We start from the raw sequence: 26,711 nt of genomic DNA on the forward strand, positions 1-26,711 counted from the left end.
ATGAGTCCAGAGGAGATTCTCAAAGGGAATGGAGCCAGGCTAGGAGAGCTGAGGGTGCTCACCTGGGGAGAAAAAGGCTCCAGGGAGAGCTCAGAGCCCAAGTTCATTGTCTCTTAGGTGGGGACATTTCTTTCTCAAAGCAATATTTCATTTTGCTCTCCTGCAAGTACTGGGCAATCAATATGAAATCCTCTATGATTCAGGTCCAAGCTGCTCTTTTTCATCTCCTAATTTGGCTTGTGCAGCCATGAATGTCTTCCAAAAGTGATGAAACTGTGAAGGGGCTTTTGAATAGCAAAGTAAGACAGGGTCAGAGGAGCTTTTACATAAATGGAGACATGTTTAGTCCACCTGAAGCCAGATAATCTTTCTTACTTTTTGGCATCTTTGTAGAGCATTCAAGCTTTACTACAAACTTGGGATATTTGTTTTGTCTTACACTTGAAGCACTGGAGTGGGTACGTGTTGTGATAGGGACACCACTCACATGGAGCCTCAAATTTATTTGGCTAGTGAATCAAAATACAACTGTCATTATTATTAGTTCACTTGCAATAATGCTGCCTCTCATTCATAATCTAAGCTTTAAATAGCACCCTTGGAGTTAGTTGCTGTAGTGGTGGTGTGTTCATCCTTGTAGAGTTCCTCTGAAGCCCAAGGTCACTGCTCTTGCCTTATCTAGAGCAAGCTGAGTTGGGTGCCTGGTTGTAGGGGAAGGATAAAAGTGCTTCAGAGGAAGAAATAAGGATTTCATCATCACCTGGCCTTTCATCTCCTGGCTGTTGAAGCTAAGCTGTGCAGCAGAGAATAAAATGCAATCTCTGGGTTGTTGCCAGCCACCTCGGTTTCTCTCCTGCTATATTTGTTCTCCTATTTTCTCTCCCCCAAGTACATACGCCTGTCATGTGACACAGACTCAGAGACACTCTATGATCTCATGACCCAGCACTGGCACCTAAAAACCCCAAACCTCGTCATCTCCGTCACCGGCGGCGCCAAGAACTTCGCGCTCAAGCCCCGCATGCGCAAGATATTCAGCAGGCTGATCTACATCGCCCAGTCCAAGGGTGAGCACCTCCTTCTGTGCCTCTGTTAACCTCACTGCTGCACAACAGGCGTGCAGAGGTAGCAGCTCAACGGGTCTGTGGGGGAGCAGAGCGTTCATTTTGCTTCTGCTTAGCTGCTGCACTTGGAACACATGTGACATGAATGGTTTGGAAGTAACACGAGTGGGATTTAGTCAGGGGTGCCTGTGATAGCATAAGGTGAGTTGTGTAGCATCTCTTCTGTGCTTAATTAAAGAGCCAACCCCCAAGGTAACGAAAGGGGTTTGGGTTAAGTCTTTAATGCCGTGGGAGGGTGGATGTTTGGCTGTGTTCCCCCAGGTGACTGAGTGTTGTTCCAGGAGCCTGGATTTTCACCGGGGGAACGCACTACGGGCTGATGAAGTACATTGGGGAGGTGGTCAGAGACAACACCATCAGCCGCAGCTCTGAGGAGAACGTGGTGGCCATTGGCATCGTGGCCTGGGGCATGATCTCCAACCGGGAAACCCTCATCCGCACGGCTGACAGCAATGTAAGGAGCACGGGCTCAAGGAGTCATTGATGAGCTTAGAGTTAAGGTTGGACAAACTGAGACTTCTGAGATCATAGAGTCCAGCTGTCAGCCCAGTGCCACCACCACATTCACAATGTGAATTAAACCACGTCCTCAAGTGCTGCATGGATGGGTTGGTGGGAAAAAAAAGAGGAGGCTCGGCCTCAAAACGTTGGGTGCTCTTCTCAGAGCAGGAGCAAAGTAAAATGTTCTCATGCCTGAGTTAGTCCAAGGTCACATCAGGCCTGGTGAGGAGGATTTCAGCTGTGCCAGATTTTGGCATGTCTGTGTGGGAGTTCAGCTGCTGTAACTCCACGTCTGGCACTGCTTTAGGGACTAACTACTCCCATGGTTATTCTAGCTCTGAATTCCCTGTGCACTCTTCCACAGTAGGGGTTCCCATGAGCTAAGGCACACGGTACCTGCTGCTGCTGTTTAGGATTTTCATTGACACTGTCATCCTACCTGTCAGATGCACTGGGGTAGCCCCCTTTGTCTCTTGTCCACCAAACACGATAGAGCACATCTAAAAAATTGTCCCACCCCATAAATAGGGTGGGCGTGTCCTTGTCCTTGAATTCCTGGCTCAAATGCTGTGCATGCCCCTAGGGGAGCTACCTGGCCCACTACATCATGGATGACCTGAAGAGAGACCCCCTGTACTGCCTGGATAACAACCACACCCATCTCCTGCTGGTTGATAACGGCACCCACGGGCACCCCACCATAGAGGCCAAAGTGCGGACCCAGCTGGAGAAATACATTTCAGAGCGGGTTATCCCAGGTATCCTCCTCCTCCTCCTCCTCCTGGCTCTGCATGCTTTGGGGCTGATCCACAATTATTTTCTTGGAATAAGAAAGTAGTGGCAGCATCCTGTGGCTGCTGAGCTGCAAGGCATCTGTGTGTGAACTGCAATGCATCTGGAGCTCTTTCAGGAGCAACACCTTCCCTTATCTTCCTTTCTGTGTGTCTTTTGTGCCACAGCAAATGCTTCACTTCAGCCACACAGCCCTTCCTTCCCTTCCTCTTTGAAGCTCTATATCTCTCCTACCTGTCACTGAATTCCAGGTAGCTGGAGCACAATTACACAGGCTTTTCCCAAAATACTTATTTATGAGGATGATTGAGCTGCCTGCAACCTGCTGCTAAAAAATTTCTCTTTCGCCCCCTTCTTTACCAAAAAAAAAAAAAAAAAAAAAATCAAAGGCTTTAGCAGGAAGTTCTTTAAAAACTTTTTGGCATGTTGTTGTTTGGGTTTGATTGTTTTGGGGTTTTTTTTGGAATGTCTCTCAAGCACTAGCTCCTAGATTTACAGAATTCTTACCTTTCTTCTACGATTGGAAATGTGAACTCAGGTTCTTTGTCTTGAGCTTGTGATAAGAACCTTTCACTGAGACTCAAATAGTCAAAGGAGCAGATAAATGCAATAAAATTCCATTTTAAGGGCTTCAGAGATAGCAAAAATTTGGATTTCTAGAAGGAAAAGCTGTTGGAGAAGGGTGTCTGAAGTTAGCTATGCAGAATGTTATGCAAAACTGAGTTTCCATTAAAAATACCTGTTAGTAACTGGGAAAATCAGCAGCAAACTAGTATTTACATGAATTGCTTGGAAATTCTTTCATTGTACTCGAGAAAAGTAAGTTATTCAAACTGCATTAATTGATTTAATATTTTCTCTGCTTTTTTCTTTTGATGTATTTCACAGAATCTAATTACAATGGGAAGATCCCAATCTGTGAGAACCCCGGCCTTGCTCTGGGGTCTCATATGGTGGTGAAATTCCTCCTCCAACCCGTGCTTCCAAAGAAAAACTCTGCAAGCTTTAGCTGTTCGGTCTCAAGGCAGTTTATTGCTAGTTATCTAACAGATTATGTTCTTGGACTGCGGCTGTTTGATCAGCGGCCTGGGTAGAGGCACACACACACACTGACATCCTCTCTATCTGCTGTCTTCTTCTTCGTCTCTCCCTCTGCCCAGGGCTGCTGCTATCTTTTATAAGATATATTACGTATAACATGTTTACAATTATTCCCCAATACCTACTACCTACGTTGCCAAGTGTTTTTCTACTCTAAACCAATCTGTGAGTGCCAACATCACCAAGAACATGGAGGTAAGGAAAAAGAAGGAGGAAGAACAGGATCAGCCCACTTTCCTCCATCTTAGAACTTCTGACCCCCATGTACAAAGTGAAAACCCCCCTGTACATGTGTTAAAACCCCCCTGTACAATACAAAAAAAATTTCCCCTCTACTTTGTAACTACTTATACTATACTATCTAACCTTTTGTGACTGCTTGTTCCACCTCCAAAGTTGGTAATTCATTCCATGGCTCAAACTCAAAATCACAGTTGTTTTTCAGCTGTCTGCCAGGGTCTAGAATGCCTCTGACCAAGGCCTGGAACCTCTAAAAATGTCTGAGAGACATTTTAAGTTCCCACACCAATCGTGTGTTTTGCCCTAGGTGGTGGGAAGGAGACTTTGAACGTAAGTTAATTTCTTTTATTTCTTTCCAGGAATCACAACAGGTCATTGCTCTAATATTGGAGACAAATTGCTCCAAAAGAAATTTGACTAAGTAGACAGTGCTGTTATTTACAGAAGCTTGCCTTACTTCCTGTTCTCACCAGAGCTGTGCTGTTACTGTTGAGGTTGATCAAACTACTTGGCTTGTCAGGAGGATAAACAATGTGATTTCAGAGCATGATCTCTGCTTCCTCTTCATTGCTGGTGTTAATCAATTGGTCTGAATCAGTGTGAAATTCCAGATTGTTATCCCAGCCTCCCTGTATGTTTCATGGAAGCTTGGTTCCATTCACATGATGAATTTTATCTTTGCCCAATTGTGATGAATGCAGATGCAGTGTTAATTGGAGGTCCTGAGATGAAATGAAGCATCCAGTCAGGATTTAGAGGAAGGCTGTGCTCAAAGGGTTGTGTTGGATATGTCCATTTCCTTTTAGCTCGAAATTGCTGATGTTTGAGAAAGGATCTGGCTACCACTGAAGGAGCTGACTGACTGCCAGGTGCTGTAGCTGTGCAGACTTATGATTTTGTATTCCAAAAAAAAAGATTTTTTTGAGCCCTCAGACCCACTGTTAAGCAGTGATACACAACACAGACTTAGTAGCTGCCTAACCAGAATGAGTAAAAGCCTTGTTAAATCAAATGCATAATTCCTGGCAGGAGTTTCCTCTGGGAAGTACCTGGATGATTATTCAGTTCAGGGTCCATGCTGCTCTCTTGGCTATTTCATAGAATCAAGATAACATTGAAGTTGGAGAAGACTTCTAAGATCCTGAGGTCAATCTAGCACCATTACCATGTTCACCACCAAACCGTGTCCTCATGTGCTACATCCACACATTCTTTGGACACTGCAGGGATGGTGACTTCTTAACCAGCCTGTCCCAGTCCTTGACAACCCTTTCAGTGAAGAATATTTTGTGATATCCAACCTAAACCTCTCCTGGTGCAACTTGAGGCTGGTTTATGTCATGCTGAATTTTTATTTCTTGGTGTTGGAAGTGCACTGAGATATTCTGAGGTGAAGCCTTTTTTAAAGGAGTAAATTGAGTCTCTGACCAGCCCCAATGACTCGGCAGAGTCCATGCTCTGGATGTCTGTCCTTGCCATGCCTTGGTCCTAGCAGTGCTGGCCAGGAAAGGCTCCCTCTTTCTCAGCTTCTGTGACTGGTGCATGATGACTAGAATCAGCATTAGTGAGGGAGAAGTAAAACTGTTCCAAGCTTCTGTTTTAAATTTCCCTGTGATGTAAAACATGCACTTTAGCTGAACCTTTTTTTAGAAAACCACTTTCATCTAGCTGATAAGAAAAGCCTCCTTGCCTTTGTCAGAGACCTGCTCTGCAGTTGACAGGAGGAATGCACGCACGGTTTTGATGACTGAGTTGTTTTTTTTTTTGTTCTCAAAAAACTCTCTTAACTAATAGATATTCTGTCTTTCCAGTGTTTGATGATAACTTGCATCGAGTCCCTTTGTACAATTTGCTGGCAGCCAGCTTATGCTGTGACTGTTCTCAGTATAGTGATGCGAATGAAACCAGCATCTCCTATGGTCTTTGCACCAGGAAGGTTAATGGTCCTTCCAGCATTATTTCAGCAGGTTTTTGTCTTGCTATTAATCCATGTACTATATTGCTGTGTGTGAAATCATGTAAGTGGCTACTTGGAGACTTTCAGTAACATTAGATTGTGATGCTACAGAAATGATCTCTTTGTAAAACACTGCTGCTTCTGCCTCCAGCAAATAAATCCAGAGCCCTGGGTCCCAGCTGAGCAATGCTGTGCCATAAACCAGCAGTGATTGTAGCTGGGCAGCACTGTTGTGTGACCTGAATGCCATTTCCACTTGGCAGTTGTCCTGATCTGCTGATCCACTCTCAAGCTGAGCAGCCTGGCCTACTGGAAGTTGTCTCTGCCCATGGCTGGGGGTGGAGCAAGATGTGCTTTGAGGTCCCTCCCAACACAAATTGTTCTGTGATTCTATGAAAATTTGGCGGATGGCAATTTCTGACTCTCAGTCTCTCTGGGGCTCTTTACAGCCCTCTCTCATTAGATGGATGATGCTTTAAAGAGTTGTCACTGGTAATGCATCAGTGGCTAATAATAAAAATACTCCTGTGGACTGTGGGTTTCTGTTGTTCCCTAGGCTTCCTTACTCAATAGCAGGCTCTAGTAACAGTCATGCTTCAAGTGCTCTCCCTGTGTCTCCTTAGTCCATCAATGTGGCCATCAAGAGCAAGATTCCCTGTGTGGTGGTGGAAGGCTCTGGGCGTATTGCTGATGTCATTGCGAGCCTGGTGGAGGCTGAAGGCACTCTTGCTTCCTCCTGTGTCAAGGAGAGCTTGCTCAGGTTCCTGCCTCGCACCATTTCCAGGCTCTCAGAAGAGGAGACTGAGAGCTGGATCAAGTGGGTGAGTGTGGGATGCTGTGGGAGGAGAGTAGAGGGAGCAGCTGGTGGCTTCCAAGTCAGGGGTGTTGCTGTCTGGTGACATATGGGGTGTGCAGGGCTCCTTGCCATGTTACATCTGTGCAGATTTAAAAAAGGAAAATTCTGAATCTCCAGGGGTTGGAACGAAAGCCTTGGCAGGGGCTGCAATCAAGTCAGAAGATGTCTGCTCACAGGAAAGTTAAGAAGGTTCCAGAAGGATCTCTTCCCTGTGGAGTGTGGAGCTGCTGAAGGCAGTGTTCCCTGTCTGGCCACACTCCTCACAGCTTCTGCTGAGCTGCTTTAGAGTGTACTTCCTCCTGCATCAGAAATGGCCAAGATTATTTGTCTTTCATGTGCTAAAATGAAATTAACTCTACAAAGCTTCATTATGAGAAAAATTATCTGGTTTTGACAAAGCACAAGGAGGTAGAGACTGTTCGCTAACAAACTGCATGACATAAGTTGAAACTTGTGCTGTCACAATCTTTTCTACTTTCAAGAATCACTTCTAATTACTGAGATTATATCATCTTGTTCAAAATGATTTGCATAGGGGAATCACAGTTATTTGCTGTATGTTCAGGGGATAATTAACGTTGTCCTTTGGTGACTTTAAAATCAAGCTCATTATCTACTTCTGTTTGGATTTGTTAAAACCCAGGACTGATGAGAAGCAGCTTTTCTGTGATGTGGTGGCAAATTTCTTTTTAATAGGAGATCTGTTACTAAACAGCCTTGATAGCTTTGAAACACTTTTTTTTTCCTGTAGATCAAAGAAGTCCTTGAGAGCCCTCATTTACTGACTGTGATCAAAATAGAAGAAGCTGGAGATGAAATTGTGAGCAATGCCATTTCCTTTGCCCTGTACAAAGGCAACTAATTGTTTTTCTGAGTTTGTTTGGGGATTTAAAAATTGAAAAAGAAATGGCTATTTATTCTCTAGAACAGGTTTCCTTAGAGCAGTGCTATCTCTCTAGAGCTAAGCTACTGCCACAGTGTGGAGCCTGTCTTCTTCTGAAGGGGTGTGGGCAGGCTACAGCAGCAGTATGGGATCTCTCAGTGTGGGAAAGATCCAAACCAGGTAATGGGGAAGGCAGCTTGGAGAACCCTAGGGATGCTGGTAGGAATCCTGCAGAATCTCTGCTGTGTAGAGGCTGCAGGACTCTGAGGAGCCTGAAGGAAGCCTTGTGCTGACCTTGGTTATGAGGTGCTCCTGGCAGCTCCTTTGTGGCCTGTCTTGGACCATAAATACATCCCTGAGCCTCCAGCATCCTCCAGCCCCCCAGTCGGGAAGATGTGCATGGGTGTGGGGAAAGAGCCACTTGGAAGGAGTCTTGTCCTGGCAGTGTGAGAAGCAGAGATGATAAATATGCTTGGTCTTGACCCAGAGGTTGTTCCTGCTCTGCAGCGTTCAGCACCAACAAGCACGACAGGGATAACTGGAACGGGCATCTGAAGCTGCTGCTGGAGTGGAACCAGCTGGAGCTGGCCAGCGATGAGATCTTCACCCAGGACCGAAACTGGGAGGTACAGCCCCCTTCTGAGTGAGTGCAGGGGGGACACATCCCAGCAGGAGCCACTGTCTCAGCACCTCAGCCTCTTGGTGTTTATTGCTCCTGCACTGACACATTCCGTTCAGCCTGGAGAAGAGGTCAGACCTCCTTGGGAGCTGCTGCTTCCTCACAAGGGGCAGCTCCCATCTCTGCTGTGACAGGGATAGGACCCTAGGGAGCAGCTGGAGCTGTGTCAGAGGAGGATCAGGCTAGATATTCTTCCTCTGGACGATGCTGGGCACTGCCCAGGCTCCCCAGGGAATGCCCAAGAAGCATTTGAACAATGCTCTCAAGGATGCACAGGATGGGATTGTTGAGGTGTCTGTGCAGGGCCAGGGGTGTCAGACTTGATCCTTGCAGGTCCTTTCCAACTTGGGATACTCCATGAAGCCATGATCCATCATTCCATGATGATCTATTGTATGATCAGTGGTTGCAAAGGTGATCTGCCCATGCCAGAAATGCTCTGGGCCATCCAGCCAGGGCAACCGTGTACAGAAAAAAAACTGATTCTGATGAAAACGTGACAGTGACCACATGTCAGGCCTTAGATAAGGTGTACACGTCTCATATGTTCCCTAATATTTACTTTTCCACTTCTTCCTAGTCTGCTGACCTGCAGGATGTGATGTTCACAGCCCTGGTGAAAGACAGGCCCAAATTTGTCCGGCTCTTCTTGGAGAACGGCTTGGATCTGCGGAAGTTCCTCACCACTGAGGTCCTGAGGGAGCTGTACACCAACAACTTCAGCAGCTTGGTGTTCAAGAACCTGCAGATTGCCAAGAACTCCTATAATGATGCCCTCCTCACCTTCGTGTGGAAGATGGTGGAAGATTTCCAGAGAGGTTTCAAAAGATACTACAAAAACAGCAAGGATGAGATGGAGATCCAGCTCTCAGTGAGTGATGGGCAGTTTGATCCTGCTGCAAGTGAGGTTTTATCTGGACTGCAGTGGTTAGAGCAGAAAGTGCCTTTTACACAAATATTCTTATTGCCAGCTTCAGGAAAAACAGGGAGGCTGATTCTTTCTTGTCAAATACTTTAAAGTCAAAGGTTTTACTAGAAATAGCAAATGTAACCTAGCTCACAGTAGTGTGTGACAACTGGCAGAGAACTGAGAGAAGGGATTGGTGAGGTGGCTGTGAAACAAAGAAAATACAAAAACAGGAGAGTCCAGACATGGATTTGTTCCTGCTGAAAACATTTGGTGAGCCTAGGTCTGAGTTCTTGCTCTCTCTTTCAGGAGGAGTGTCCTGTCACAAGGCACCCAATGCAAGCTCTGTTTATTTGGTCAGTTCTTCAGAACAAGAAGGAGTTGTCCAAAGTCATTTGGGAGCAAGTAAGTCAAGTTCTCCTTTATTTCTCTTTGCAGGCAGCACAGTCGGGTTCTGTGCCTTTGGTTTATTGGCCTTTGAAGGCTCCACGTCCAGCTTCAAACACAACACCACAAGAGATAATTGCTAGATGACTCTCAGTAGGTTTTATATTGCCCATTTTGTCTGGATGTGGACTTTATCCTTTCATTTCCTAAGGTTGTGTGTGAGTCAGCAGTCTATATCCATTGTATGTTGTCATCTGTGCCTAAGCTGGGATGCCGAGTTCCCACACATTTCACAGCATGGATGGATTCTGATTCCAGCTGTTTGGTGGAAATCCAATTTCTAATTTGGATTAGACAGAAATTTAATGATTGTAAAATCCAATAGATCATTCTGGACTGGGAACTGAGCAAAATGGAGGATAATGTTTAAAGGATTCCACCTGGTATAGTGGAAGCTATCCCTGCCTGTGGCAAGGGGTTGGGATGAGATGCTCTTCAAGGTCCTTTCCAACCCAGATCACTGTGGTTTCAGGATTCTGTGATCATGTTCCATTCTCAGGGGGATTTGCATGACTTTAGTCTTTCTCCACAGACCAGAGGCTGCACTTTGGCAGCCCTGGGGACCAGTAAGCTCCTGAAAAGCATGGTGTCTTGGTTTGACAAGACAGGAGTCTGTGAAGGAGAACAAAAGCCTCCTGTGCAATGGAGAAGGTAAACCCCCTCCCTCCAAATTACCAGGATTTTTAAACTAAAAGGCTCTCAGGCAAAGATATGGGAATGGGAGTAACAATTGTTTACTAGGAGAAAACTAGATAACAATTTAAAAACGCAAATGCAATTGCTACAAACAAAACTAGTGATAAAGTCCAGAACCTGAGGATTCGGGGTGTTGGTAGCAGTCCGGTTGAATTGATAGCTGCTCCTCTTGCAGTGGCTGATGAATTGCAGCTGAAGTGGTGATCTTTAGAAGGGTATAGTTTTCTCTGAAAATCTGGTGGCAGTGCAGCCGGACTTCCTCTGCACCGGGGCCGCCTCCGAGCTCCACCGCCGCCGCCTCACCGCGCTCCGGCCGCTTCTCTGGGAATCCCACCGAAGGAGCTGCTTCTCTGGAAAATCCCGCAAAGAGAGAGCTGCTCTGTCCCCCAAAAGGTACCACTTTATACAATAAAAAGAGTGCTTGGCTTCCCCCTCTGGGTGGAGCATCTCACAATGGGATGGTGTTACGCTACCAGCCCTGCAGTGAATCAGTCAATGGCCCATTAACAAACCATTGTTCTTGGAGTAGATAACAAACCTGCCCAACCTCCAACAGATGGCAAATAGAATACAAGCTTATCTTACAAACCAGGACACATGTCCAAGGTGAAGAATGGTATAAATGCTGCTGGTGAGTCCAAGGAGCTCACTAATGAGTATGAGACAAGAGCAGTAGGTAAGTGGCTGCTCTGTGACTCCTTTAGAAATTTAGTGGGAAGGGTCAGAGACCAGGGAATTAAAAACTAGATGTCCAACATTAAATATATTTTTCTTTTATGTCAACATGTGATTTTACTGCTTAGAAATTCCTTCCATACCATTTGTTCCCAGTAGAAATTTTGTGTCCTGTCTTAAGAATTTGGCTTCAAAGGGTGCATGTTGTGGAAGTTTTTTTTGGGCTGGAGAATTTCTTTCATGGGGAGGAAAAGCTCCTTAGCTCTACTGGCAGGGCTGAAGAAAGGTGCCCACAAACAGGAAGGAGAATATAGAAAAGGAGAAACTTTCCTAAGGAGTACTGGTAGTATTCAGGTTGGGAAAAAACACCCTTCAGGGAGTACTTCTGGGGAGTGAGAACAAGTAGCAGGTAAAAAGTAGATTGATGATTCTGTGACTTTATAAGGACCAGCTCAAGGCCATGCTGGAAATATCTTGCTTGTTTCCAGAGAGTATCTCTTATTCTACAAAGCAAAAACTGCTGAAATAGACTTTTTTTAAAGGTATCTACATCCCTGAGGCTAAATGATTTAGCAATACACTAAGGACTGAACAGTGCATTTCCCAGTGAAAAAGGATCAGATTCTTTTTCAACCCTGCTCTTAATTTTGGACTGCCTATAATTCATTAGAGCAATGCCAAACAGAATTTGAGAGGATGAAGCAAGTAGATTTACTGAGTCATTTAAGGAGGAATTCACATTTTTACTCAATTTTTTAGTTCAGAACTAAGTGCTCTGTGTGATTTAATGTTACAGTTTTCCATCCAGACACAAATTCTGTATCAAAAGTTGAAGATGTGCAAGTGGGGTTGTAAAGGGATGCACAGTCATTCTGCTGTGCTGAAAATGTGGAAAGGGTTATTGTCTACATGCTTTGATATTACAAATATTACACTAAATATACTTGCACACAAATTGGTGGGAAATTGAAGTTAGAGCTCAATGTGGAGTTGCTTCTTTCTACCAGAGCTGTTCACTGAGTGCTACAGCAACGACGAAGAACTGGCTGAGCAGCTGCTGACCTATTCCTGTGAAGCCTGGGGAGGGAGCAACTGTCTGGAGCTATCAGTGGAAGCCAGAGACCAGCAGTTTATTGCCCAGCCAGGTGTGCAGGTAATGGCAGTGAAGGAAAGGTGTACAGGTCACTGTAGCTCTTGTGCTCTAACAGGGGGTCTTGGTTCCTCTACCCACAAATGTAAATCGGGAGGAAAAAATCTTGACTTGGGGCTATAAATCATCATGAACTGGATAATAAAGACTGCCTGAAGTGGTTTCTGCTTTGGGCTTGCACAGTGTGGATGTAATGACCAGCATGGATGAGCATTGCATATAATCCAATGGTTTGTAAGTGTTTTATCAATCGGGTCAAGTCCTGCTCGGCCTCACTTTTAACTCCTCATGCCATAAATGGAGCATGGCTGCCCTAAGGAGCTGTTACTGATGCAGAAACCTTTCTGTTTTGTTGCAAAAGAAATCCCTAGTATTTTGATTGAAATCTCAAAGTTTGGGGTTTACTTTTACTAAATCAAATGTTCTAAAATAGCATTCCTAGGTTATTTTGTTGCTGTTGCAACAAATAATGGTGTTTCCTTCTTCCCTGCAGAATTTCCTTTCCAAGCAGTGGTATGGAGAGATTTCAAGAGACACTAAGAACTGGAAGATTATAATGTGCCTGTTCTTTTTCCCTTTAATAGGCTGTGGTTTCATCTCATTCAGGTAATCAATTGACTTTTCATTAGTGGGAAATTTTTTCAGAGGGAAAGCAAGTTAATTAATTGTAGAATCTTAGGGCAAGGCTGGCTGGAGATCATCCAGTCCAACCCTGTGCTCAAACAGGTTCAGCTGGAGCAGGTTGCCCCAGGACTGTGTCCAGTTTTGGATATCTCTAAGGGTGGAGACACCACAGCTATTCTGGGGAAGCTGTTCTAGTGTTCAGCCAGTCTTAGATAAAGGTATTAAAAAGCCAAATGAGCTTTTGACAGTTTGGGTTTCACTCTGATCTTGGATTGAAGACCGCAGAATCATAGGATGGTTTGGGTTGGAAGGGACTTTAAAACTTAACTTGTTCCAGCCTCTGCCATGAGCAGGGACACCTTCCACTATCCCAAGGTGTCTCCAAGCCCCATCCAAGCTGGAAGATTTACCAGTTTACTGGAGCGCCTCCAGGCAGGGGTTGCAGGATGTCTTTACCTCTGAAGTAACATCCTGAGCTGGACTTTGCGCCCTTTGCGCTTTCACTTTTAAGAACACAGATGTTTCTAGGCATTAAAAGCTATGCTTTGAGACCTTTTCCCTCTTTTAATTCCTCAGGAAAAAGCCCGTGGAGAAGAATAAGAAACTCTTCTTATATTATGTGTCTTTCTTCACTTCCCCCTTTGTGGTCTTCTCCTGGAACGTCATCTTCTACATTGCTTTCCTGTTGCTCTTCGCCTACGTGTTGCTTATGGATTTCCAGAAGGAACCCACGGCCCTGGAGATCATCCTTTACGTGCTGGTCTTCATTCTGCTTTGTGATGGAGTGAGACAAGTAGGCAGCGCTTGCAACCCCAGAAAGTTTAGTGTTAGACCCACAGCCTTGAGCTTTTCCCCCTCCAAGGCAGTGCAGGTGCTCAGAGCCACTTCCTAGCAGAGCTGCTCAGGCAGCTCAGGGCCCAGTGAGGGATTTTTTCCTCTGGTGTTTAATTCCTGCTTGTGCCCCTGCAGTGCAGTGTCTGTGCACCAAGAGGATAAGCCTGGTGCAGGCATTTCCCAGGAATGCTTGGCTTGCCAAGGTAGTTGGTAGTAAATGGCTAGATTTAGCACACTTGTCTTGGTGCAAAGCTTTAGATGAAGTCATTACTGCCTCTCTTCTCTACATTCCATCCCCTTTATTTTTTATGTTACTAGTAATCTACATACCTTTATGCATTTTTATTTTGCTTTTAATCATCTATACACTTTTTGCTGGTTCAATGTAGACTCAGGGACCAGCTCTGATGTGGGACTGCCTTTATAGCCAGCCACTTAGCTGGTATCTTCTCACTTCACATGGAATCTGGTGGCTTTTGGGCAAGCTGGTCTCTGCCAGTCTGTGGTCAGAGCTGGGAGATGTGGGAGGATGCTGGGGGAGTCAAAAAGCAGCGGGTGTGTGGGTTTGGTGCTGCGTTCTGATTCTGCTGTAAGGCCTGAGTCGTGTCATGAGTGTTTGTGGGTGATCTGCTGGATCATCCCACCCTGCAATATCGTTTTCTACTTGAGCTCAGATGACATTTCTGATGCTGCTGTTACTGTGGTCTTTTCCCTTTTTAATAGTCAAGGTGGAACACTGTTTATGGCAACTTTACTTGCTAAGAAAATGGGGGAAAAGACTCTTTTGCCATGAAAACACTAATGGAGTGTTTGTTTCTGATGATTAAGGTTCTGGTGTCTCTGGACCTGTCCTTGCACATCCTGTGTGTACCCAGCAAAAGTCCTGGGGAAAACCTTAGGGATAGAAACCTTATTTTCCTAACAATGTCCCTTTTTCTTACTACCCTGAGCAGGTAGAACTGCTGCAATTACTGTTAGTAACTGGTAGCCAGACTGTACCAATTTGGCAGTGGAGGCAGCTAGATTTGAAGACTTAAAGTTATCTGCAGCCAGTGTTCTGGCTGCAAAGCCATTTTCCTGAGGAGGAGAAATGGAGCAGAAAGCAGAGCAGTGTCCCAATCCTCTAAACTTCTTGGGGAAATTCCTCCCTGGCTTCCCCTGAGATAGACCATGGGTGCATTAGTCTAACTCTGCATCAGAGTTGTGTGTGTCCTTTATATTTAAAGGAAAACAGAGGGGTCTCTCAGATTTTGTTTTCACATCCCAGACAAAGTAAGAGCAGTTTGCCTGGGGTCCCTGTAGCTGCTGCAGTTGGATAACCAGTTCTGGGGAGAAATCAGCCCTTGGTCTGGAACAGTCTCTGACCTGTAAGCCACTGGCTCAGCCCTGCTTTCACTTCTGGTGGTCCCAGGGATTTGTAAGTAGCTGGAGCTGCTCCTAATCCTGTTTTGAGCCATGGGGAAATTGGAGAGGCCTTTTCCCTGCTGTTTCCTTAGCCACATGGAGGTAGCCTCCAGCCAGGTGAGTGGGTGGACTGGGGGGTGTGAAGGAAAGCCCTGTTTTCTCCAGTGGAGAAGGAATCTGGACAGAACCTCTGTGCATTTCACCTCTCAGCAGAAGAAACTGCTTGGAATTTGGAGAGCTGCACCTCAGTCCCAGATGTTTTATTTGATTTAAGGAGCTACTGGGCAGAGACAGCACTTGGGAGAAAACTCCCTTGGATTTCTGTTTGTTTCCCATAGAATTACTAAGGACAGAATTGCCTTCCTTGGATATGTCAGTTAGAGATTCATTGAGCAGTACTCTGCAAAACTTTGATTTCAATGGAAATTGAAATTGAAAAGAGTTATGATTTGGGATGCAGTTTATTTCTCCAGACCTGGCAGAGGTTTGTCCTGATGAAGCTTCTTGTCCTTATGAGTCACCTCTGAATTGATTCCAGAAGTTAGTTCTTGCACAGACTTGGGATCCAGGCTGCTGTACCACTCAGTCTGGGAATGAGCAGGGATTCTCACTAGACTTGCAATTCAGAAATAGAGAGCTCTGTAATTAAAAAAAAAAAAATTAAATCTGGGTCTTGCATCCAAAGCATGTGTATATAGCTGGGGGCAGATTAGTGAATGAGCTCTGTGAAGGGAGAGAAGCCAGGATGCATCAGCTACCCTTAAACTGTTACCCCCTTCCCCCCTGCAGTGCTTCGTGGGTCACACCAAGACCCAAAAAAACAGGTTGCCAGTAACTTGTGGCATTGCTGGATACATGAAACCCCTCTTTCTGGGAAAACTGAAAGCCATCTGAACTCTGATGTTATTTACTGTGTGACAAAATGTTAATTGGACAAAGAAACTATGCTGTGTGGGGGTTATTTTCTGTTCTTTTTCCTTCCCAGTGGTACATGAATGGCAGCAAGTATTTCTCAGACCTGTGGAATGTTATGGATACCCTTGCAATCTTCTACTTCATAGCAGGAATTGTGTTCAGGTGAGTAGTAGTGAGTAGTAGTGCCTTGTCCACGTTACAGCTTTGCTTCCCTTCCTTGGTGGGTTTTGCCTACAACCTGTAATTAAATTTTGGGGAGCAATGTGTTCATGGAATTCGCATTGTGAAGGTCCCAAATACTGACAAGTGTTGACTTAAAAAAAAAAAGACAGGGGATCTTTAGAATTTTTTGTGGCTTCTGTTACTGGCTGTTTAATATGACCACCTGGGCCTTGCATTATTTTTAAGAGGACTGTGCAGCAGCCTAACAATGTCATTATCTCCTAGAAGCTGTTCTACACAATGGGGTGAGTTAAAAACCATGGCAAAGAAATTATGGAAACACATTTTCCAAAGTAATTGTTCAGTCAGCTGTAACTTAGTCCTTGTTGCCTCAGGGCACTGCAGCAGATCTTGCACTGTGGTGGTTTCAGAGGGCTGTGGGAGTAGCTCCAGGTACAAATTTCCTTGCTGTTAATAGCTTTAAGGGTAAGAGAAAAAATGAGCAGGATGATGATGCATGTCAGGAAGAAAGGGTATAAACCGAGTGTGCATTAACCATCTCTGTCACCTGTCATTAGATGGGGTCCTGGATAGCTGTGCTCTGCTTTCTAATTTCTCACCTACCACTCTCCATTTCAATGTTTCAGTGTGTTTTTACCTGATTTCTGCATGATTCAACCAAGGCTTCTCTTTGTTTTCTTCTGCTATCTCCATCAGGCTTCACTCTGATGAAAGCTCTTGGTATTCCGGGACAGTAATTTTCTGTTTGGACTACATAGTTTTTACCCTGAGGCTCATCCATATTTCCACAGTTAGCAGGAATCTAGGACCCAAAATTATTATGCTGCAGAGGATGGTAAGATTCTGGCAGCTATTCAAAAGTCTAAATACATGATGTGAATTTTTTTTTTTCCCCCTTCCCTCTTAAGAGTGAAATTGCCATGTTCTGATAATGGCAGCAAGTTAAATCAGCTAAACAGGATGAATTAAGATTTAAGTGGGACCTAATTAAGAGTAGGGCATTTTTCTCTGTCCAGGGAAAGAGTAAGGATTAGACTGAAGACCAGAAGAGGAAACTTGCTTCCTGGTAGCTTTTGTTTTCCATACCTCAAACATTCCAGTGGTATTTCTGTTGCTCCCATCGTATTCCCCAAACAAGAGAGTGATGGTAGAGGGTACAGGAGGAGGACTTTGGTCCTCCACTGCATCCATCACACAAGTACCTGAGGAAGAGGGTGGTGAGGATCCTCTCATACAGTGCTAGAATATCATGCAACCATTGGCCAGAGTGTCTGGGCTGTAAATGCTGGTTGGAAGCCATCCAGAATGGCATTTTCAGAAGCTTTCATCTCACAGGGGTAAGGTGAGCCACAGTCCTTTTTACCTGGTTCTGGCTTTTGTGGAGCCTGTCCGATGCCAGGGGGATATCCTGTATTCCAAAACATGCCTTGCTTTTGTGGTTGCATAAATATTTTTGAAGTTCTCTGAATGGGAGTGGTCAGTTATTACCATGTGTGTTGTGAAATTAGGAGCCATCCCTGTGTGGCTTGCAACAGACCTGCAGGGGTGCACTGATTGATGCCTGTTGTCCCTTTTCAGATGATAGATGTCTTCTTCTTCCTCTTCCTCTTTGCTGTGTGGATGGTGGCCTTTGGTGTAGCCAGGCAAGGCATCCTGAGGAAGAACGAGCACCGCTGGGAGTGGATCTTCCGCTCGGTCATTTACGAGCCCTACCTGGCCATGTTTGGCCAGTACCCTGATGATATTGATGGTATTTATCTTCTGGGGGGTCCCTCCTCGGTGGGTCAAAGGTTCTGTCCTTCTAAAGGTTGGCCAGCCCTGTGCTGGCCCCCTGCCTCCAAGTCTAATGGGGAGCAGGAATGGAGGGATGAGGGCAGGACCAGCAGAACGAGGAGCTCACTGTTTGCTCTCCCCTCTCTGAGGTACCACCTACAACTTCGACCACTGCACTTTTTCTGGGAACGAGTCCAAGCCCTTGTGCGTGGAGCTGGATGCCAACAACCAGCCCCGCTTCCCGGAGTGGATCACCATTCCCCTTGTGTGCATTTACATGCTCTCCACCAACATCCTCCTGGTCAACCTGCTCGTGGCCATGTTCGGGTACGTAACGAAGGAGCCGTGGCTTCCTGGTCATCCCTGCACTGACATAGCTCTGGGGAAGAGACTGGAGTGCTGGAAAACAGCAGGAAGCCAAGCCTCGCCTCTGCATCTGTCACAGCAGCCTGGGGGAAACTGGTGCAGTGTCCTGGGGAGGGATTGCTGCCTGTCCTTTGCCTCCATCTCTAAGCATCCTCTGCACTGTGGGTGTGGTGCAAACCCCAGCAAACCCATCACAGGGGGTGATGCTGGGTCAGGGCCTTACCGAAATGTGAGTTGCTGCCCAAGTGACCTTGCTTGAGCAGCAGAGTGAGTAAATGAGTTATCATCACTCTTCAGGACACTGTGGTTTTATTAACCTGAGCTGCTGTGTGGTGACGATAAGTCTGGTACTGATTTGATGGACCTGCCATTTATTGTTCTGACTTAGACCACAGGCAATGAGCCACATCCCCCTGGGACATGCAAAAGGACTTTGTCTTGAGAAGTGCCATCACCTCTAGACCAGCAAGGTCAGGGAATGTCTTCCTCAGCTTCTCCCAGAAATCTTTGTTGCATCCTCTGCAAGCTGTGGCACAGAGTTGATTTAATCATGGGAAGTTCCTCATATCAGATTTTGGGGGCGTGTTGCCTTCATGTCTCACTTGGGAATGCAGCTGGATTGGTGTTGTGCCTCTGTTCCCATTCCCAGCCCTTGTCCTTTTCTGCTTTACACTCATGACAAGAGTACTCAAAACCTCTGACCAGCCTTCTTGAGGACCACAAGTTTATTTTTGTGATTTGATGGTACCTTGGCAGGAAGTTGCTTTGGCAACAGGAGTATTGACAGGACTCCTGGTGCTGCTCAAGAGCATCTCTCAGCTGAATGACTCTGCCAGTGTTTCCTGGCCTGAGATGAGATGCTAGAGAGTGATAAGTTGAGAATGCCTCAGATTTAGGTTCTGCTCTGACCCCTCTTCCCCAGGCTGACCTAGAATCTAAAGAAAATCAGAAATACTATTTTTGGCAAGGCATCCAAGATAGGTAAAGCATATCTGTGCCTGGGGAGAGACAAGCATGCTCGTACTCCCTAGGAAGGGTGCAAGTACCTTTCAACAATGAAGGAAAGTATACAGCAGTAAGCCAGCTCTACCCTAAAACCTTTAATATTTGCTAGAACACTTACTTTAACAGTACCTGATGGTAAATGCTCTGGTTTATGCTGGCATGCCAGTAAAAAAACCCTCTAGTTTTCACCAGTTGCATCTATCTTTTACACAAAAAGAGAATCTCCACCAGGTGAAGGTTTGCATTTATCTCACATAAAGGTGCATTAGGCTCTGAGCAGAGGCATTTTGGGAGCATCCATCTGCCACTTAATGTCACACTGAAAGGTCAGGCAGCCTGGGAGCTGCTTGCACCTGTGGTTGTTGCTTTGCAGGGTCCATACAGTGCCTTGTGCTGTGGGTTTGATCTGTGCCTGCAGTGTCCTTAATACGTCTACTATAAATCTCAGGAGCTTTTAGATTTCTTGTAAGTATTCTAGTTTTAGGTTTGGGCTTTTTCCTAAGAAAGCAGTTATCTGCTCAGTTAATAAGACACAATATCTTGTGAAGAAGCATCCTGTTCTCATGTGTCTAGGCTAGAAGAAGACTGGTTAGAGCTGAGGTAGTAAAAGTACATGGAGTATTTTGTTCCTAATCATATATTTTCCTGTTTATTTGTAACTTCAAAGTTTTTTTGTTTTTTTTTTTGTTTTTTTTTTTTTTGTTTTTGTTTTTGTTTTTTTTTTTGTTTTTTGTTTTCTACTGTTTTAATTCCACCCATTTGCAAATTACTCTCTAAGGAGGAGAACAAACTAAATAACCTCCTAGTCAATAAAAATGACTACCTTCAGAATGACTAGGGCCCCTAACATCAGAAGGACATGGAGCTGCCGGAATGAGTCCAGAGGAGATTCTCAAAGGGAATGGAGCCAGGCTAGGAGAGCTGAGGGTGCTCACCTGGGGAGAAAAAGGCTCCAGGGAGAGCTCAGAGCCCCTTGCAGGGACTAAAGCGTCTCCAGGAGAGCTGGAGAGGAACTGGGGATAAGGCATGGAGGGACAGGACACAGGGAATGGCTTCCACTGCCAGAGGGCATGGATGGATGGGATACTGGGAAGGAATTGTCCCCTGTGAGGGTGGGCAGGCCCTGGCACAGGGTGCCCAGAGCAGCTGTGGCTGCCCCTGGATCCCTGGCAGTGTCCAAGGCCAGGTTAGATGGGGCTTGGAACAACCTGGGATGATAGAAGTTGTCCCTGCCCATGGCAGGGGATGGAATGGGGTGAGCTTTAAGGTCCTTCCCAAGCCAAACTACTCTGGGATTCTGTGACTATAAAACCATGCCCTGGTACAGTAGAGGAATGCTCTGTTGTTGGCTCTGATGCAGCTCTTTGGTGACCAACTCATCCTGGTTGTGTTCTCTCTTTCCCATCAGTTACACTGTTGGATCAGTGCAAGAGAACAATGACCAGGTGTGGAAGTTCCAACGCTTTTTCCTGGTGCAGGAATACTGCAGTCGCCTGACCATCCCCTTCCCCTTTGTCATCTTTGCCTACATATTCATGGTGCTGAGGAAATGCTTCAAGTGCTGCTGTAACAAAGAAAGCAAAGAGCCATCCATTTGTTGTGAGTTGGATTTTTCCTTGTTGCCCAAAAGTCATCTCTGCAGCAGGTGCATTGCAGTTCCTACGTGGCATCCTGTGCTTATTCCAGGCATTTTGTGCTGTGCTGGGAGATTTCCAAGGGCCATGTAGACCTCTGTCATGCAAATCCACTGTGCTGCTGGAAATCTCTTCAGTAAGATTCAAGTTTTCAAGTGATATTTATCCAGTGCTCTCTTATCTAAGCCATTTCCATGTAGAATTGCCTTGTGTGTGTAACTCATTAAGACTTCAGATTAATCCTAACTCTTTAGGGCTGCTTATGTTGTTTCTCAGCTTTGCAAGGTTGTGGGTTTGGCTTTTTTTGTAATTCATTCTTCTTGCTAGGGAGTGACTGAAAGAGAACAAACAGTTTCCATGTAGCCAAATGAGCAAACCACCTCAAAAATGTGACAAGTCAATGCTCAAGCTATTTATCCTTTTTCTGTTGGGGGACACAGATAGAAATTGTTTTAACAAGCTTTCCCCCTTGCCTCTCCAGCAAATATAGTGTTTTCTCAGCTGAGAGAGAATAAATTGAATTAATTGACAGGCTTTTTCCCATCCATCAGTAACCTGCCTGGTGGCCTGCAGCAGAAGCTGGATTTGTTACCAGTTTAGGAGGAAGGGCCTTCTTTGGCGTATAAAATTGTTTAGCACTAAATCATTTTGGCTGTCTAAATTGCTGCGTGGATTTCTTGCTGGGGAAGCTGTTGGGTGGCAGAAATTCCTGCTCAAATGATGCACAGTTGATGTTGCAGCTCTGAAAGAATGGGAGAGTTAATTAGAGCCAGAAAATGGTTGTGGTTTTGCTGATGATAGGAACTGAGAACTGCAGAGGAAGCACACTGATGTATTGACTGTGGTAAAATCCTGCCTTCCCCTTTAACTCTTATGGAAATGGTTGGGATTTGAGTGCTTAGATGCTTGTTGGATTGTGGGGGAACAGCTGAGGGGTTTGTGAGGTCAGAGGAGCACTGGGTGGAAGAAAGGGACTTCATCCATTCACCAGCCTGGGGCTTCTTCTGTCTCAGTTTATTTTATTTTTTTATTTAAACCCCTGTGGTTTATTGTGTCCTTTTGGAACTTGACAAAATGCTGAAGTATTACCCTGGAAGACTATGATGCCTCAAAGTGGGCTCCTCTGTATCAACTCCGGAATTTACAGCACCATCATAAAATGCTTCTTAGAGAAGACAATTCTTCATCATTCTGGAGTGTTTCAGTTCAATCAAAAATCATATATCATGGTCCTTAGAAGTGTTACTCCTAATGATCCAATATGGGGTAATGTAGAAACAAATGGAAAGCTCAAACCCAGACGGGATCTTGCTAGAATATCCTGTACCTGTTGAAGCAGAGGCACCTGTGTTAACCAAGACTCAAAAAAAGTACAGAAAGACTTCTGGAGCTTGTAAGGTTGTGGGTTGGTTTTTTGTTTGCTTATTTGTTGGGTTTTGGGTTTTATGTTTGCTCGTATTTTGTGTTTTTAAGTGACTCTGGTTGCCAGGAGCATTCAGTGAAAGGCATTAGTGTCACATCTGTGAGAGCTGAGTCACAGGTGGGCAGTGGGGCTGTGAGTGCTCAGGATGTGGAGAAGGGAATCATTAACCTCTGAATGCACGCACTGACCCAGCCGCTTTGCACCTTGGCTTTCGAACACAAATTAAGTATTTTTCTTTCAAATACATTTCCCAGGCTCAAGAAATGAGGACAATGAAATCCTGGCATGGGAAGCTGTCATGAAGGAAAATTACCTTGTCAAAATCAATACAAAAGCAAATGATTCATCAGAAGAGTAAGCCTGCCTATCTTTGTCTTCATTCTCTTAATTTTCTCTTGAACATTTCTAGTGAAGGCATATTTTCAGCCGCTCTAGGTGTTTACAAACTAATGAGTAAGTAAATAAACTCAGCATAAATGTGCTTTTTATTTCTGAAGTGAAATGGTGCTTTTTTGTCTGCTGAAGAGAAGACAAAAAAAGTCTTCCCATGGTGTTTTGAGATCTCATCATGGGAAACAGTGCCACAGCTGACTCTTGCTGTAGCATTAGTTTAGGCTGGATATTAGGAAAAAGTTCTTTATGGAAAGGGTTGTCCAGCCCTGGAACAGACTTCCCAAGGCAGTGGTGGCACCCCCATCTCGGCGTGGGGATTTAAAAGCTGTGTGGATATGGCACTTGGGGACCTGAGTTAGTGGTGGAATTGGTTGGACTTGATCTTTTCCAACTCAAATAATTCTATGATTTTACATTTAGCAGAGAATGTTTACTGTTGGACCTGGAATCTCAGACATTCCCACAGCAGTAATCCAAATGGAGATGTGTAATTAGTAGCATGAGTTGTGGAGACCTCTGAGGAGGGGAAGATGGTCTTTAGAATCATGGTATTTGAAACTTTGGAGACTTACGCTTGGATATTTCTTTGACTGCCAGCTCGTGGAAACATTATCTTTGGGATCTGTCTCACTGTTTTCAGAGTAACAGTATAAGAGGAAAAAAAAAAAAAACAACAAAAACTGAAAGAAAACAAGAAAACAGAGCACTGCTCAAGAACAAAACCTGCTCTGTATGATTGCTTAACTTTGCTAACTTCTGGCAGCTTGAATATTTCTCTTAATCAGAGAGAGCTGATAGGAATGGACAAGAAAAACCAGACCCTTCCATATCTGTGGGCATGAACATTGCCATCCACAAATAAGTGTTTAGGTTAAGACTACCCAGAGACAAACAGCATTGCGTAAGAAGCCAAACAAATACCAAAAACATTTCCTTGGTACTGGAAGCAAAAATGTCTTGAGAAGGAAAATGTAATAGCATCCTACTAATAGTAATTTGCATGTTAGTTAATTTACTTGTACTAAAAATGATGCCAGTCACGTGCAGCCCTGCCTCCCTGGGAGGATGGAGCACTGGGGGGAGTTGGGGTGTGGTAATTAGCCAAGTTTTCCTTGGTATCCAGACTGATCCCATTGCTTCATGTTCTCCTTCTGCTTCTAGGATAGTGCATCGATTCAGACAACTGGATGCAAAGGTACTTCTGTCCCAGATTGCTCCGGGAAATGTGATTCTCTCTGGTAAAGCAGGGGGTGTGCCACGGCAAGGAAAATGAGCCTCCCAGAGTTGTGTGCAGTCTTTGTCACTGTCACCAGGACCCCATTTTAATTGGGCTTTTTTACTGTGCTCTTTTGATTCCATAGATAGGAGTGTGTAGGGCGTGTAGTGATTAGGACAGAAGGGAATGGTTTTGAACTGAGAGGAGGATTAGATGGGATAATGGGAAGAAATTCTTGGCTGTGAGGGTGGGCCCACCCTGGAACAGGGTACCCAGAGAAGCTGTGGCTGCCCCTGGATCCCTGGAAGTATCCAAAGCCAGGCTGGATGGGGTTGGAGCAGCCAAAAATGAGCTGTGAGATCCCTTCCAAGCCACAAGAGCTTTCTAATGTGCAGGGGAATGAAACAAAGACACTTGCTTAGCACTGGAGGAGTGTTTCTCAATATTCCTTTTGAGATGGACTAAAGCAGAAGTAATTTCCATCTTAAACTGCAACATTCCGCTGTCTAACAGGTCCATGAAACGTCAGTGGGAAGAAGGGGTGTCACACACTTGACATGTCCCCGTCCCAAAGGTGTCTGTCAAGTTTAGCTTCTGGTGGTGTTGGCATGGTGTAATTAAGCAATATAAGGCTACCCATATACCAGAGAGCACATTATGAGTTTTGTCATACAAATAATTTTTTATGACTGTGATGTTGAAATGGGTATGTGTGTTCACAATGGTTATTTTCTGAGGCTTGACTGAATTATCTGTTTGGCCTCTGAAGTGGGGAGTGGCTTTGGTATGAAGCACAGACTTTTTGGGAAGCTCAGGTGAAAAGACCCACATATACTTCAGAGTATTTTTTTTGGTTACTGTCAAATAATTTAGATTGCAAAATAATAGCTTGCTTCCAGACTGAAGGGGAAGTGGTGAGTGAGTATGATGCTGCTCTTGAAACTGAAAGGAGATCTGCTAACCTTAATTCTCTCCTGAAAATAAATACCCATCTCTTGCTTTTCTCGTCTGGTAACTGCTGGTTAACTCGCTGAAATAGAGGCATCAGGGCTTGCTGCATTAATTGCCCTGATGAACATTGTACTTGGTACTGTCCTCTCGAGCACTCTTGCATTGGGTGTAATACTTGCAGAGGCAATTACTTGTTACTTTCATTGCTCATTAGCATTGCATTCCTTCAGCTAGATGGACTTTACAAAAATAACCTCCTCTTTTTTTTTTTTTTTTTTTTTAAGCTCTCTGATTTGAAAGGCCTTCTGAAAGAGATTTCCAGTAAAATTAAATAAGTGGAGCTGAAATTCAAGAGCAGCTACTGGAGCAGGGTAAGCCCTCTTTAAATCCATTGTCTGCCTTGAAAAAATTACCAGCATTTGTGGTGTTAAATTGGTGTGTCTTTGAAAGAAGAGCTAGTATTAATTGTTGATGGTTGTATTCATATTGTCTGATACTAGGGAAGAAACGAGACCCAACTTCTCTTCCTCATTTGTGTTTTTCTTTATGAAAAATACAGTTTTCCATCTGGGGTTTCTATCAAATTTTGGCACTGTTTCAAATACCTTGTTTTGCTCGCTTGCCTCTGAATAACTGTGACTAACCCAAGGTTATTTTAGTTGTCTTTTTGTTGGAGGGCCTCTAGAAAATGAGGAGCTGCTGTGCTGGATCCTTTACCCTTGGTATCTTTTAACTCTGAAGAGCAGGCAATCCAAATAGAAAAGACAGAAGTGAGGGCAGGAGTAAGGTTTATTTTTCCACTATCAAAGTGGGGCATTAGGCTGGATTGCTGTAGCCTTCCTGTGTCCTGTACAATAAGCTGCAGTGTGAGGAGCTGACCCAAAGCCTCAGGTCCAGTTTGAGTGTCTGGTCATCAGCCTTGTGTCCTTTTGCCTCCAGTTTCAAGAAAGAATTGTTTTGGGTCCCACAGTGGGATGTGAAAAGCAGACAGAATATTGATGCAGAGAACACTGTCACCTTTAGAGACAGCAGGTTAAGAAGTGTAACTGTTGAATGGGATAATCTGGAACAACTTGATCAGCCCGGACATTACGGCCTTGCTCTTTCTTCCACAGAGTGGTTTCGTCCAAGAGACCTTAAACCTGTGCCAAACATTCCCCAGTCCGCTCACTCTTTTCCTGGGAGAACTGGATATTCACTTGAACTGAGTGCCTTTTAGTCATGAATGACTTGCAACCACCTAATAAAATCTACAAGGATCACCAGTTCCTGGGTGCTTCTGGGATGTGCTGGACTCCAAGTTGCCTAAAAAATAGGCTGTAAAATAGTGGAACTCTGGAGGCCATTTAGTCCAGTGCTGCTCAAACAGTGCCAGCGCTGATCAAAGGGAGCTGCAATGTGGCTGGAAAACAGGTTGTAATTAGATACAGGGGGGCAGCCTGGGACAAGGGACAGTAGTTTATGGTGGAGCTTGTGGAAAGGGACCTCTCATGATGGATGGCAGTGCCTTCAGAAGAATCCTAGAATCCCAGAGCGGTTTGGGTTGGAAGGGACCTTAAAGCTCATCCAGTTCCACCCTCTGCCATGGGCAGGGACACCCTCCCCTGGACAAGGCATCCAGTCACCCAAGCTGATGTCGAGAGGATGAAAGCAAAGCCTTGAGGTGGGCTGGGAGTTCTACTCACCAATTCTTTCTGTTGCTCACACAGGTACCAATTCATGAAGAATAATTGCTTGAAGCTGGCAGCACCCCCCAAGCAGATGGTAATGGAGGCACCAGAGTATCAATGTCTCAGCAGGAGTCAGCAGGATTTTCTTGCAATTTTTATTTTTGTTGATCAAACAGCCCTTTCTGCTTGTTGCAAGGTTGTGGTGAAACTGGAGATGGCTGCTTATCTCCTGACATGATTCCTGTGTTACCCAAACTCTTCTCATCTGCCCTAAGGTCCAGTGGCAGCAATTAGTCCTTGTTAAGCTGCTGT

At 44.9% G+C, this 26,711-nt stretch overlaps 1 protein-coding gene across 1 annotated transcript; it reads left to right on the forward strand.

Annotated features, from left to right (window-relative positions):
* Positions 1-26,520, forward strand: LOC144246718 (transient receptor potential cation channel subfamily M member 8-like). Its single transcript, XM_077785221.1, has 25 exons — positions 1-77; positions 886-1,067; positions 1,406-1,578; positions 2,209-2,383; positions 3,306-3,335; positions 4,036-4,088; positions 6,339-6,536; positions 7,323-7,425; positions 7,962-8,080; positions 8,714-9,004; positions 9,350-9,445; positions 10,020-10,070; positions 10,781-10,859; positions 11,866-12,011; positions 12,502-12,614; positions 13,209-13,425; positions 15,856-15,947; positions 16,665-16,803; positions 17,547-17,718; positions 17,891-18,068; positions 20,521-20,711; positions 22,424-22,523; positions 23,724-23,757; positions 25,014-25,100; positions 26,439-26,520. Exons 1-24 carry the CDS (start codon positions 1-3, stop codon positions 25,062-25,064), a joined length of 3,060 nt encoding a protein of 1,019 aa, XP_077641347.1. The 3' UTR covers positions 25,065-25,100; positions 26,439-26,520.
* Positions 26,521-26,711: the final 191 nt, after the last annotated feature.

This window comes from Lonchura striata, chromosome 8 (genome assembly GCF_046129695.1).
Source record: "Lonchura striata isolate bLonStr1 chromosome 8, bLonStr1.mat, whole genome shotgun sequence".
Classification (NCBI taxonomy): domain Eukaryota; kingdom Metazoa; phylum Chordata; class Aves; order Passeriformes; family Estrildidae; genus Lonchura; species Lonchura striata.

What these genes read in the sequence shown, in the direction of transcription:
- LOC144246718 (XM_077785221.1), top strand. Translation starts at nt 1, where the DNA reads ATGAGTCCAGAGGAGATTCTCAAAGGGAATGGAGCCAGGCTAGGAGAG. An exon ending in CCAAAGTCATTTGGGAGCAA is followed by an intron (nt 9,446 to 10,019) that starts GTAAGTCAAGTT and finishes CTTTCTCCACAG; the next exon opens with ACCAGAGGCTGCACTTTGGC. An exon ending in GCAAATGATTCATCAGAAGA is followed by an intron (nt 22,524 to 23,723) that starts GTAAGCCTGCCT and finishes TTCTGCTTCTAG; the next exon opens with GATAGTGCATCGATTCAGAC.